This window comes from Sinocyclocheilus anshuiensis, unplaced genomic scaffold (genome assembly GCF_001515605.1).
Source record: "Sinocyclocheilus anshuiensis isolate Anshui unplaced genomic scaffold, SAMN03320099.WGS_v1.1 scaffold1161, whole genome shotgun sequence".
In the NCBI taxonomy this organism is placed as follows: domain Eukaryota; kingdom Metazoa; phylum Chordata; class Actinopteri; order Cypriniformes; family Cyprinidae; genus Sinocyclocheilus; species Sinocyclocheilus anshuiensis.
In genome coordinates this window covers 640,652-654,928 of record NW_015558611.1, presented here as the reverse complement: position 1 = coordinate 654,928, position 14,277 = coordinate 640,652, and the positions used below count along the sequence as shown (strand labels likewise).

Here is a 14,277-nt window from a genome sequence, read left to right as displayed (position 1 = left end):
ACACGCTAAAGAAAAGGAAAAATAGAAATCGCATTATATGACCCCTTTAAAGACATATTCTAAACGTCTGACATCTGATAGCAAACTTGCAGATGTAAATGCAGACGTCAAATACACGTCTCCGTGATGTAGCCTATGTGTGCTATCAGGGAACCTACTACCTTTACTTACTATTAAGATCCCGAACCACTCTCGCGCGTCTTGCGTCGTTGGAGTCTGTGATTTAGAGGAGGCGCGATTCAGTTCCCTCCGCTTTCATTCATTCAACAAGCTGCACGTTTGCTGAGAGAAAAACAACCCTAACACGGATCAGAAGAAATGGAGTTGGGGAAATTGAACCCAACCTCTGCAACCACACGGTAACGCGAGCGTTGATGAGAAGAGGACTGAAGAAGTAAGTTACATAAACAGAACCACAACCGGCTTTAAATACAACGGATGTGTTTTATTATGCGTGCGTGTGCATATGTGTGTATAAGAGAGAGAGAGAGAGGATGCGCGTTTAGATCTGATATAGTCGTCTTTGAACTAAAGACAGGAATAAACGACATCCTAGATGAATATTAAAAGATCGACGTATCCGTGAATAATTTCCCTAGATCAAAAGGCAGAGCAGTCACATGAGAGAAGAGAGAAACCCCTGCAGCCTACAGAAATGTTCATAAATTATAAATGTGTTGCGTATGCCGAACTGCGTAATACACGCATACGCTCGTATCATATCATTTCATATCACCTGAATATTGCTTCTGTTAATTTGGAGAACTGTTTAACAATAGTGTTTATATGAATAGGATATAACTGAATACAGATAAGTTGTTTTGAGTTGAGACAGATTTTCTGGGGCGGGGGTGATGTCTCTTAATAGAGAACTTAAAAAAAAAAATGATTAGGTGCAGTTCATTTTAAATCATTTTTACATTCATATTTGATATCTTACACATCATTTACAATATGAATTGCAGTTAAGAACAAAGGATTGTTTAGGTTTTAATAAAAAATTAAGCATTTAACTTGTACAATCGACAGCATTTGTTAATTGTTGATTATTTGTTAATATTGATTACCATAAACAATTTTACCTCATCCCTCCTTTTTTTTTTTTTTTTACAAGTAAAATGTAAAGCTTATACGTTCATAAAAGCACTTACATTAATGTTAAAACTTGTGTATTATTTAAGGCATAAAGTTGTTTTTATCGTCATTTTTAAAGTCATGGGGTTTAAGGCATATCTTTGTCAAGGCAATGGATTTGTAAAAATGGAATTTTACACAGAATAAGTTAGTACCTACTAGATTAACACTAAATCGGGTTAGCATGCATACTAATTTAGTCTTGTGGCTGTTTTATTAAAACGGTGAGTATTTCAACATTTAAAGTTCGGCACCATAATTGTAAGTGCTTCACTGATTTTTTGCTTTTTTGTGGTAATCTCAACATTATGCCCCACATGCTGTCAATTGTTCTTAACTTGTACTGAACCCAGATTATCCCTTTTAGAATGAATACAATCTGAACTCTTGTTTTACTAAATGGTCAGATTTTTAATTTGAATGAACCATGTATGTGTGTGTTAGCTAAGGGAAAATACTGTAAGGTCAAACTAGTCCCACATGTACAGTAATTTACAAGTTTCGTTAGCCACATTAATGAAGGTGGACTTAGCTGTGAGTGGTTTCAGGGCTTTTCTAGAACAGCAGAAATGTATTTTAACATACAGCACCTTTATAAGAATGGTTGTACAAGTAAATTCAACCCCCACATAACTCACACACGGGAACACAGGATTGGAGTGATGCTGGGGAGAAAGAAACACATGCTGCTGACTGTAAAGCACTGTAATGACAGAAGTGTTGGTAATTATAATTGCCAGACCAAATGAGTGCCTGCAAGTAAATAAATAAAAAAAAAAATCATTTCTTTCAGAGACAGAAAAATAAATATGTGAAAAATTTAATTAAACTCAAGCCAATCGGAGAAATGTGAATTTATTATTATTATGTGTTCAAGCTCAGAGCGCTGAAACCCTATTATAATTGTTAAGATTTTCAAAGATTCTGACCTAAAAGTGATCGTGCAGACCAAACCATAAGGCTTAGAGACCTGAAACTGAACTGAAACTGGATGGTAGTACCCTCCCCGTCTACAACGTCATCAAGGCTTGCCCCGAATCGGCCTGATGGGGCACTATCGAAAGTATGAAATCATTCATAATTCCTAAACTGCTAGATGCAGAATCCTTGGTTGGCTCAAGAAGAAAAAAACAGACGTGACAGATTCGATCTCCGATCTCCGCCCTGGCAAACTTTTTGGCTATTTTGGATTTTTTTTTAAAAACTACTTTTGGAGCTAGTCCTAGGTTTTTTGCAGATCGGAACCAAACCAGCGCAGAAAAATTATCTGGAGAGTAAATATCAATAATTATAAAAACACTTCAAGTTTTTGACTCGCCATCACAAAGGTAAATGCTCGAAAGGAGCAGGGCCACTTTTCCAAAAATTCCTGAAGTTTTCAGTGGAATAAAACATTTACACCAAACGCGAATCCGCATATGTAAGACCTCAATCTGAGGTCACATGACAAAAACCATGGAGTTTGGCCACTGCGTGGCGCTATAATAGGACAAAAACATAAAAATGGCTAGAACTATTCATCTGTTGGTCCGAAATTTACATGCAGTGTCTGTGTCCAAAGTGCCATGGCTGTCGATGAGCACATTTGGCCAATGAAATTTGAGCACCTATTAGACGGGGTTAACGGAGGCCGATCGGAACGAAACTTTGTGGCCCTTTTTGACTGACAGCCCTAAAGGCCTGTGAGAAATTTGAAAGAAATCGGCCACTGGGAGCAATATTGCATTTTTCAAGTGTGTAAACAATTATATATTTTCACACATACACACAGTATTCATATAATATGATAGATCTCCTCATTCTGAACAACTTTGCCTCAAGAAACGACTGCTGTTAATCAAATTGTCAATTATTCAATATTATTTAAAAACAACTACTTTTGCGAACAAGTCCTAGGTTTTTTGCTTAACCTCAAGAAAACCTCAAAATTCTCTTGACTCTCTAGGTCAGGGGTGCCCAAACTCGGTCCTGGAGGGAGGACATTGGCCCTCCAGGACCGAGTTTGGGCACCCCTGCTCTAGGTCAATACTTATCAAAAAATGTTGCACTTTTCAATTTGGTTAGTTGTAACGGTCATTTAAAAAATAGGCATGGCCAAATATACCCAAAACCCTATAATTCCTGGATGAAAACTCACAAAATTAGGCGAGCACATGCAGCATATGATTCTAAAGAGGCATGCCAACTTTATTTTTTTTTAAGATCGTACTATAGGTGGAGCTATCTATGGCAATTTACCTGGAATTGAAGGTGTATTCAAGTAATTGTATGCATGAATTGCAATTTAATGTTTGTTAAATATATATATATATATATATATATATATATATATATAAATTAATAGTTCTATTTCTCCATAGGTTTTTATTTATGTAATATACTTTGCTTCATAGAATTGTAGTTCTTTCCCTGCTTCAAATGAAAGGTTGTACTGTTGTGCTTCTCCTTATAGTTTGTTGTCTTGTAGCGTTCATGGTTTACAACACTTTAACAAAGACTTTTTAAAAATTATTTACATTTTTTTTTCATATGGACAAATAGTGTAAAACCTTAATTGCTTCTGCAGCTCAAACAAGTGTTCCTTAGTAGAAGTATCACCACCAAGGTCATAGGTTTGAGTCTAGAAAGTGCATGAACTGTCCTATAAGTTGCTTTGAGTACAAGTGTCTGCTAAATGCATAAAAATAAAGTTTAATTATACGTTAAACACAGTTAAATGCATGTAACACAGTTAGTGCATTCACTCAGTTTGATATTACAGTTTTATTCTGTGCAATTTTAAAGACTTGAAATAAGAGCGCATACAAATTCTGTTTATCAGTAAATTATGCTGGACTACTGATGCGAACGTGTGTATAATCTTATATCATGCTTTTTGTTTGTTTCTTGCTTGCTTTCCTTTTCTGTTTATTAGTGGCTGCTCCCGACCTCCTTGATCCTAAAACAGCCACTCACAACTCCAAACCACGTCTGTCGTTCTCGGCTCCGCCTGTGCTGCTGAAGTCTCCAGATGACTTTGAGCCTCGTGTGACTGTTATGCGCTGGAAAACAGTGCTGAGCGTCTTCCTGCTAGTGGTGCTGTACTTGATTCTCGGAGCAACTCTGTTTAAAGAGCTGGAGCAGCCTCATGAGACATCCCAGAAACTGGCCATCCTGGTGGAAAAACTGGAATTCCTTGAGCAGCATCCATGTGTCAACTCATCAGACTTGGAAAACTTAGTTAAGGTGAAACAGCTGATATGCACACAAACCAAATATTGGACAAAACGCATGTTGGGCTACACATTTTAGGTTTCTTATTTATCTGTCCCCAATGTCAGGTTACACTGACTTGATGCTGGGCTCGTTTTACTTATTTTCATCTTTAAAATAAGAACATTTGATTTACTTTTATTGATTAAAATAGCATTTAAGAAAAAGAACACTTAAAAAAAAAAATTGCACTCAGAGCACTGATATCTGTGGGATAGCAACTGCTATCATACAATTGTATTGCCCTATCTGATCTTGTTCAGTTCATGACAACTTATGCTGATCTTTGCACATTTGCAAATAATGCGAGGGAGGAAGACACAGCTTTGCCTTCGGTTATAGACCCAGGCACTGAAATTTTGCTTTGTCAAACCAGCATCAGGATCAAGACTCCATACTAGATTGCTTCCATTACAATCAAGGAAACTTGTCAATACTGCATGCGTGTGAATTAAACTTTGTTGCTGAAAATAAGAGCAATATTATTTTGCATTTGTGGTTCTGCTTACTTGATGGGAGGCGTCACGTCACACTGTTGAGGGAACACGCTGGAGTCACGAGGAAACGTTTAACATTCTTTAATCACGAAACACAGGAGATAATCCACAATAGGCGCTTGAGCCAAGACACGTAGAGAACGAGATTTAAGATGATTAACAGCACAGTGTATCTGCTTTGTAAAAGAAGCATATTTGCACTTTGATGTAAACAATCCCCACATGGAGAAGTATGGCAGAAGGAGGACAACAGCTGAAGCTTTTGGTTGGAGGTTTGGAAATATTTTGGGTTACAAAAAAATTCAAATGGATTGTTGGTTGAAGAAAATGTCCTTTTGTGTAAGACGTGGATAGAAAGTGGCATTGAAACAAAGGATAACTTAAAATTTGTTTGCTAGTCTTCACAACAATCATTCAGTATAAATCAAGAAGATAAAGGTAAGTTATGATGCTGTACTTCTAAATTTTCCACATTTTTGAATACCAAATAGACATGGCTCTTAGAAACCATGAGCTGAATGACATCCAAGATGCCAAAAACAATGTGTTGCTGTTTGCATATAATCTGCAACTTGCTTGCATGTACAGTAGTTGAAGAATTAGCTAAAACTCAACTTACTATGCTAAAGTTTGCATTTTGCATTAAAATACTGTTAATCAGCTAATACTAAGTTGTGTAATTAATAATGGCAGTGTGGTAGAGTAATGATATCAATATCAAGTTCAAGTTGGAACACAATACAATTGTACATTGGCACATAGTGAGTGAACTGTTTTTAAATATGTAGGTAATGCCTATCTATATTATATCTATACTATCCAGGAAAAAAAGCAATACAATACTGTTGTTGCACTGACAATACAATTATTTGGGTAACAACCTGTACTTCAGTAATGTCATGACACTCTAAATAAAGACATGAGTGATGTGTATTTGGCTACATATTGTGTTGATTGTTGTACAGCAACAGCGAATTCTAATTGTCTGAACAGCAGAGGCATAGATTTTTGTATTTATTTATGTTTATTTAGATTTTTTCCTGCTTTACCGAGTGGCCATGCATATAGCAGTGCTGGTTCATCTTCGGCTGAAGTCAATGTTCAGCCAATGATCAAAGAAGTATTCCATCATCAGGCTCCATATGGACCCTTATCTCACTGGGCCAAAGAAATCAGTCAGGCCATAGCATATTACATTAATAAGGACATGATACCCATTTACACAGTAGCAAAAATTGATGAAAACTGCAGTTCCACTGTACAAATTTCCCACACAAAAGTGGTCAAAGATAGAGATACCCAAACAAAACAGTCTAAAAGTGGAAGTTGGCAAGCATGTGGCCCAAGGAAAATGGAATGCAGCAGCTACTGACCTATGAAACAGCAGTGAAGGCAGTGATCCATACATAAACTTAACCATTCACCTTAAAAATGGGAAACTTCAGTCAAATTGCCTTGGAATTTGTTCCAGAAGACAACACTGCAGACAGTATCGGAATATTTTTTGAAAAAATGTTGCAGGAGGGACATCAACAAACCAAAAAAAAAAAAAAAACCTTGAAACACTGTTCTTTTGCAGATGCTTCAGAAAGATGCTTTGGCTTCAGAGAGCAGAGTATGCCTGTCAGCCCGAGACCGGTGCTAGCAGCCATCCTGGGCCAGTACCCAGGGGTTTCATGTCAGATTACATTCATACTGTTATAACTTCAGATACCTGCTCTGATCGCAGGAGTTTCGTGTCAGATACCTTTTATATTCATATAAAGTAACTTCAGATACCCGTCCGTGATCGCAGGGTTTCATGTCATATTACATTCATACAGTTATAACTTCAAATGCCTGTCCTGATTTCAGGGGTTTCATGTCAGATTACATTCATATGGTTATAACTTCAAAAAATATAAATTGTGGCCCAATGTGAGGCATGTCGCAACTGACTTTTTGTCCAAAGAATCCTCAATTGTGTGGTGTCATTACAATTAGTTTACTGCTTCTGATCGTGTCGAAGCCCCCATGTTTGATATTTACGACTCTTGATTGGGCTGCCTCTGACGTGATACCCAAGATAGCCAATGAGAGCGACCAAGTGTCACTTACCAGATGTTGTGTGCTTCTGTAGCTGAAACTTGGCAGCCACAAACATACCACAAAAGTGGAGTATTGAGAAAGAAGGTCACCCATATTCTTTTTTTTCTCCTTTGTTTTTCTTTGAAAAGACACGGTCCAGGAGAGCCAGCTGACGATGTTGATTGTCCTCCATTTGTTTTTCTTCTCAAGTCACGTTTGATCTCGCGAGTCTCCATGAGATCTCGTCTCGTGGCCAAGCTGAATTATCTATAGTGTGTCTTCACACTATACAAGGTTATAATGCTAAAAATCGGTTGAAACTGTCATTATGTCTGTGGCCTCCCACAGTTTTAAAATAGGTTAAGATTTGAAAACCATCTAGTGTGTCCCAGGCCTACGAAAGCTCACAGATCTTTTTGTGTTCTATAGTCACACACAGCTCTCTGAAGTTTCAGTCCTTGCATAAGTGTGCTGCTGATTGCTACTTGATACAGCTGAGGCTCTTTGCCATTCAGATGATAGATGACGTGTATGTGGCCCTGATCACCTCTATCATCAAGCAATGTACCAAATGGCTCAATCACAATCACTTAGTTTTTTTTTTCAACATACAGGAAGCTAGCATACACTGGAAGAGAGTTTACTTTCCATGGTACTGGTGGAGTGATTGATGCAGGCTGATTACAGGAGATAGGTGTAAATATGTATATAATAGAGACGCAAGAATATTGATGGGTTAAATTGCATGTCTCGCAAAAGTGTGCATATTAGTGGAACATTTTTATATTTCATGCAGACAACTTGTTATGGGTCACAACCATTTAATTTGAAAAAATGTGAGTTTGCACTTCAAATGTGTGGACATGCTGAAGCTCCAGACATGTGTCCCACAGATTAAATCTTCTTTCTATCAGTAATTTTATCACAAAATTAAGAAATAATCAGACACATTCACCAAAGAAAAAACTTTTTTTTTTCATACAACCCTCCTCCACCTGTGTGAATAGCTACATAGGAATTCTATGTTTCTATTTTATTGTGCCAAAAATTCACATTTTGCGTGAAAGGGATGTTTTGTATGTGAGAATATACTAATTTTACATGATATTTGTTGATACTGCAGTTAACTTCCTGAAAATGTGAAATGTGAAGTCTTTGAATCTGTGGTAATTTCAAAACATTCCTCTGTTTGTTTGAGCGGTACAACATAAGAACTTCCTGCTCAGTCAATTGAATTATACTGAACAAAATTATAAACGCAACACTTTTGTTTTTGCCCCCATTTTTCATGAGCTGAACTCAAAGATCTAAGACTTTTTCGATGTACACAAAAGGCCTATTTCTCTCAAATATTGTTCACAAATCTGTCTAAATCTGTGTTAGTGAGCACTTCTCCTTTGCCGAGATAATCCATCCACCTCACAGGTGTGGCATATCAAGATGCTGATTAGACAGCATGATTATTGCACAGGTGTGCCTTAGGCTGGCCACAATAAAAGGCCACTCTAAAATGTGCAGTTTTATCACACAGCACAATGCCACAGATGTCGCAAGTTTTGAGGGAGTGTGCAATTGGCATGCTGACTGCAGGAATGTCCACCAGAGCTGTTGCCCATTTCTCTACCATAAGCCGTTTCCAAAGGCGTTTCAGAGAATTTGGCAGTATGAAGAGGAGTGGACCAACATTCCACAGGCCACAATCAACAACCTGATCAACACTATGCGAAGGAGATGTGTTGCACTGCGTGAGGCAAATGGTGGTCACACCAGATACTGACTGGTTTTCGGACCCCCCCGGACCCCCAATACAGTAAAACTGCACATTTTAGAGTGGCCTTTTATTGTGGCCAGCCTAAGGCACACCTGTGCAATAATCATGCTGTCTAATCAGCATCTTGATATGCCACACCTGTGAGGTGGATGGATTATCTCGGCAAAGGAGAAGTGCTCACTAACACAGATTTAGACAGATTTGTGAACAATATTTGAGAGAAATAGGCCTTTTGTGTACATAGAAAAAGTCTTAGATCTTTGAGTTCAGCTCATGAAAAATGGGGGCAAAAACAAAAGTGTTGCGTTTATAATTTTGTTCAGTGTATATTAGGGTGGGACTAACTTTTTGGCCAACCAACGACAGATGGGGAAGTTTTTCTGAAATCTGCTTAGAAACAGTCATTATTTTTGTAATTTCCATTGATGTTAATCATTAAATATTTTAATATGTCATACACTGAGGGAGAAACAGTATAACCTTGAAATGTGTGTGAACATATGAACATTTTTGGAATATGTGTAATTATGCAAAACTTTTTCTCTTATCACAGCAAGTGGTGTCAGCGTTACGAGCAGGAGTGAACCCTTCAGGAAACTCATCCAATCAGAGCAGTTTATGGGACCTCAGCAACTCGTTCTTCTTCGCTGGAACAGTTATTACAACCATAGGTAGTAAAGGACATACACAAACACACATTGATTAGAGTACCTAGTGAGCCATCACACTGTCTACTACTTAGACAGCTGCAGCACCTTTTTGTCGACTTTATCCATTGTTTCTGTTTAAGGCTCATAAGAACAGTGACTGTTCTCAACATGTATGTTAAAACTTCTGGAGCAAACCAAAGGGCTTCAAACTGAAGTCAGTTTGAGTATTTTTTTTTAAGCAGTGATGATGTCAAGCAGTGGATGCAAGTTGACAGATGGAACTGAGGCTGCTCAAAAGCATTAACAGTAAAAAAGGTTACATTTATGTCCAAGAAATTGAATGTTTATTGCCCACAGCGGAAGAGCTAACAGGTGGCTTAGTGCACGCATTAAACATGCACTTGACTTAACATAAAGCACTCACCTTTCTTGGAAAAGAATGCTGTTATACTCTGGACCCCTTTAGTCCTCGTTGCATCTCTCTCTTCTTCTTCAAGTGCTTTTGGTAATTAGATTTGTTGTTTTTTGTGCCTGATGTTATATGATGATCTTCTTTAGCCCTACTCGGACAGGACTAGTTTTCTAAACTATGTTCTTATCACCTGATGTCTGCGATTGCATGTACCAATTCGGACGGGACTAACATCTCCGTGCTTATTACTGAGGTGGGTGTGTTTTCTAGACGTGATGTGCTTGTGTGCATCACGTATGGCGTATCCGTCTAATGAACTATGTATTAATATAATTGTAATTTATTATAAAAACATTATTTAAATAGACTTTACATGAGTTTATAGAAGTGGCTGCTTATAATAAACCTATGTAAGTAAGCAGAGAAATCTAGACAAGTGTCTTACCTGAAGCTAATGTTACATTGGCCGGTCTTAGCAGTCTCCACGATTTTATCCCTCCTTATTCATTTTATTATTTAATTTTTTCGTTGGATACCATCCATAGTGAAATGTGCAGCATTCGGAAGATTGGTGCGCAAATGATAGCTCAGGTAGGCCAAAACACACACAGCGCTGAGATAATACAATATCAGCCATTTAGACGGCTAACATTTTGTTTTGTTGTTTGTTTTGTTTACTGTGTGGAGACGTGCTGAAATCGCGTTTGGTGGCGTACTGTATTGCGTACCTTGTCAGTGTTGTGCGCTTTGCTTGACCATTTGTTGTGATAAACAGGAAAGTGTGATTAAGCGCCAGCAAAACTGCACTTATATATTGTTGCTCTTTTGTTAGTTTTGACTGCTTTTATTGTCCTCATTTGTAAGTCGCTTTGGATAAAAGCGTCTGCTAAATGACTAAATAAATAAATAAATAGACGGGATTAGATTTCTCAGGGTAGGTCATTTGCTCTGGAATTTTTAGAGATAAGCCCAATTCGGATGGCAATTGTTTCTCGTGGTGATGTAAGCTATTTTCAACAATTACAGGGGTTAGCCTGTGATTTTTATTGCCGTCTGTCAGAATGTCGGTGTTTTCTCTCACCACCCACGCAAAAATCCCAGGCTGAATTACCTACTGTTTTTTTGACAAACCCCAAGGTCGTGTGGTAATGTAATTGCCGTATGAATTCACATCTCTGAGTTTACAAGAAGAAATAGATTCAAAATTAACTGTTTAAATCCTTTTTGACCACTGCTGAACACCGTACGGTAACCGTACACGCTTTGCTATAATTTGCATGCATATTTATTACTGACAAAAAATGCTGGAAACTATTTAGAAGCACATTATTTCATAGCGAGTAGGAGCTGTTAAGAACAGAAAGAAGAAAAGCACGTAAACATTTGAAATGGGTCATTATTATGGCAGCAAGAGGTAGCCTATGAAATACATTTTAAAATATGTATAACAATTACATGCATAAAAATATAAACCAAGCAGCTTTACCTTATCCCTTATGTTTACCATATCTAAATAAGAGGTTGCATTAAGTTATTTCTGTCTCCACGTTTTTAATGACATCCATCATTTTGAGAAATAAAATGCAAGACAGAAAACCATTTCAACTATAGCGCGTCTATTTTCTCATTTTTCTCATTTGATTTAATAATCAAATAATAAATAGGATACTATTAAATGTGAATTTATTCTCATTATTCCAAGCATATGACATTTTATGTACAGCAGACAATCATGCGACTGGCCACGTGAGCACCGTGTTCCCAGGTTCGTAAGATCACAGAACTCGCTTCTCCACTGTGAATAAAAGTCGCCATCCAAATCCATGAGTTTTATCACTGAGGTGCCATGTCAATTTATTTTTACAGAGATCCACATGAGAAGCAATTACTGTCCGAATAGGGCTTAGTGAGAAAAACACAGACTTGGCAAATTCGCATGTGATTAAAATAACAAAGTATATTTGTAAAACACTAATTTCTCTAACGCCACCCTGAAAAACTAGTCCCGTTCGAATAGGGCTTTTGGCTGAATTTGCTCAAAGTGCACAGGTTAGGTTACTGCTCCTGCAGGGGACAGCTGGAAACTGATTGTATTTATCTTGCTTATGAAAAATGTACAGTAAGGACAAAGAGAGCAAAAACATAGTGACGCCTCTGTCTGGAACCCATAACCACGACCAAGCAATGTTTGGTTTATTCTCATACTTATATTTTTAGTTTTCTGCTTTTCGACAGATAAATGGTAATTTTGTAATTACAATAAATTATAATTGTAATTTTACAATAAATTGTAAAATTCTGAAAATGTTGGCCATTACACGCTATGAAAGGTCCATGAACTGGATTGAAATGTTGGTGTTTTTGGCTGTATTTCATGAACTGTGTCACAGGGAGACTCCTCAGGTATTCCTATTATTTTTTTTCTTATCAAATCATATTTGATTTCTTGAAAAGCTTATTTTGTCAAATACAGTGGCTGTAGTAAAGCACACAGTGATGAAGTAAAATAAAAAACACAGTCTTTAAATATAGCTGCAAGCAGCAATTAAAGCAAGCAATTAAAAAAAGTAAAGTTCCCCAACCCTGCTCCTGGAGAGCTACCGTCCGCAGACTTAAGTTCCAACCCTGTTTCAACACACCTGTCTGTAATTAAGTAGCCCTGACCCAAACTGGTCAGAAGTTATAAGCTGAAATTTCAAATTTTTTAACCAGTTGGTGCTGTTTCGCCGAAACCACTTATGTGCCATCAGGTCATGCTTGTTATAACACATACCAAATTTGGTCAGAATCTGCTAAAGCGTTGCTGAGAACTAGCCTCATGTCCATTTTTGTGCAAACGTCGTCAAATCTGTTAACACACTTTATGAAAAAAGTTTGGTATATCAAAAAGCTTTTGGGATCTTTTTGCCAGAAGATGCTCTGAAGATGATCCGAGCCAATTTTGGTGAAAATTGGAAAAACCATCGAAATTTTGAAAAAGTAGATTTTTAAAAAAAATTGCAAAAACATTTTCATAGTCGACTCGGTATGAGCCTAGGAATCAGAAGAAACAAGAATTTTGCTTTTAGACCATACAGCTCAAAAGTTATTAGCAGAAACATGAGTGCAAATTTGGCCTATTGAGTTAGAGACTCCATATTTGCTATGGTTAATATTGAGACTGTCCTATACCTTTGTGCCACATTTCATAACCTTTTCTGCAAGCAGTTCTATGGACTGCCATAGATTTCCAGAGCAAAAGTAGAAGGAAGAATAATAGCAGTAAGAAAATGGTGCTTGGTGCCTAATAAATCCACAAAGAGCACTCAGGAGATCGTAGGAGAACCATAACCACATCCATGTACAAACACTGACGAGTTTGAACAATGAACTAAGGAAACGAAGAGCTTAAATACATATTAAATTTGTGCTCTGCATTTAACCCGTGCACGCACGCACGCACGAGTGAGTAGTGAACACACACCCGGAGCAGTGAGCAGCCATTTTTGCTGCGGCACCCAGGCAGCAGTTGGAGGTTTGGTGCCTTGCTCAAGGGTCTCACCTCAGTCGTGGTATTGAGGGTGGAAGAGAGCGCTGGTCATTCACTCCCATCAACAGTCCCTGCCAGTACCGAGTTACAAGTCAGACTCTCTAACCATTAGGCCACGACTGCCCCCATAATAACAATAGGTTGTGTGAGAAGCAGATTCTCTGAGTGCATGCATAGTTGCTGTGTTCTCGCTGCTGTAATCAATCACAAGTAAAATGTAATTTTTCACACATGGCTGATATTTAAAGGGGTCCTATTATGCTTTTTCACTTTTTCAACGTTAGTTAGTCTGTAATGTTTCTGTTTGAGCATAAAAAATATCTGCAAAGTTACAAAGCTCAAAGTCCAATTACACCCCCAAAACAAAATCAAGACTTTGTAAAAGAGCATAATAGGACCCCTTTAAGTAAGGGATAATGTACATCCAGTCGGACATGGTGAACAGGGCCCCGTCATGAAATGGAGGGGTCTTGCATCACCTTGAAGGGGTTTATCCTGCTTATCACACGGCTACTTGCCACATAATTCAAGTGTATTTGTATAGCGCTTTTTACGATACAAATCGTTGCAAAGCAACTTTACAGAAAATTAAGTTTCTACAATATTTAGTAGTAGCTTATCAGTGGTGACTGTCAGTTTATGTACATATGGCAGAAATGTACGGAAAAATCTATTAAAGACATAATCAAACAGACGATGAACACTATTAACAGCAATTATTATATGATGCAATCAAACTTATAGTTAAATGTGGTAGTTCTGTATGTTGTTTCAGGGTTGGCATCATCTGAGGTCCTCTGAGGGGTTGGCATCATCTCTTCTCAGGTGTTCTGGATCCAGACTGAAGCTTGTGTAAATCCTAGTTACAAAAATAGAGAAACAAATAGAGACATAATTAGTGTAGCTCCTGTTCCAACCAAGTAAAATTAATTTATTTAACCCAAGCTAAAGAATAATAATGTGCA

General features: G+C 37.6%; 1 protein-coding gene across 1 annotated transcript in view; it reads left to right on the top strand.

Annotated features, from left to right (window-relative positions):
• Positions 1-210: 210 nt before the first annotated feature.
• Positions 211-14,277, top strand: part of LOC107680301 (potassium channel subfamily K member 2-like) — a 27,272-nt gene continuing 13,205 nt past the window's right edge. Inside the window, exons 1-3 of the mRNA XM_016476144.1 lie at positions 211-394; positions 4,049-4,359; positions 9,275-9,392. Of these exons, the coding sequence (XP_016331630.1) occupies position 394; positions 4,049-4,359; positions 9,275-9,392 (430 nt within the window). The 5' untranslated portion in view covers positions 211-393. The remainder of the gene's footprint in view (positions 395-4,048; positions 4,360-9,274; positions 9,393-14,277) is intronic.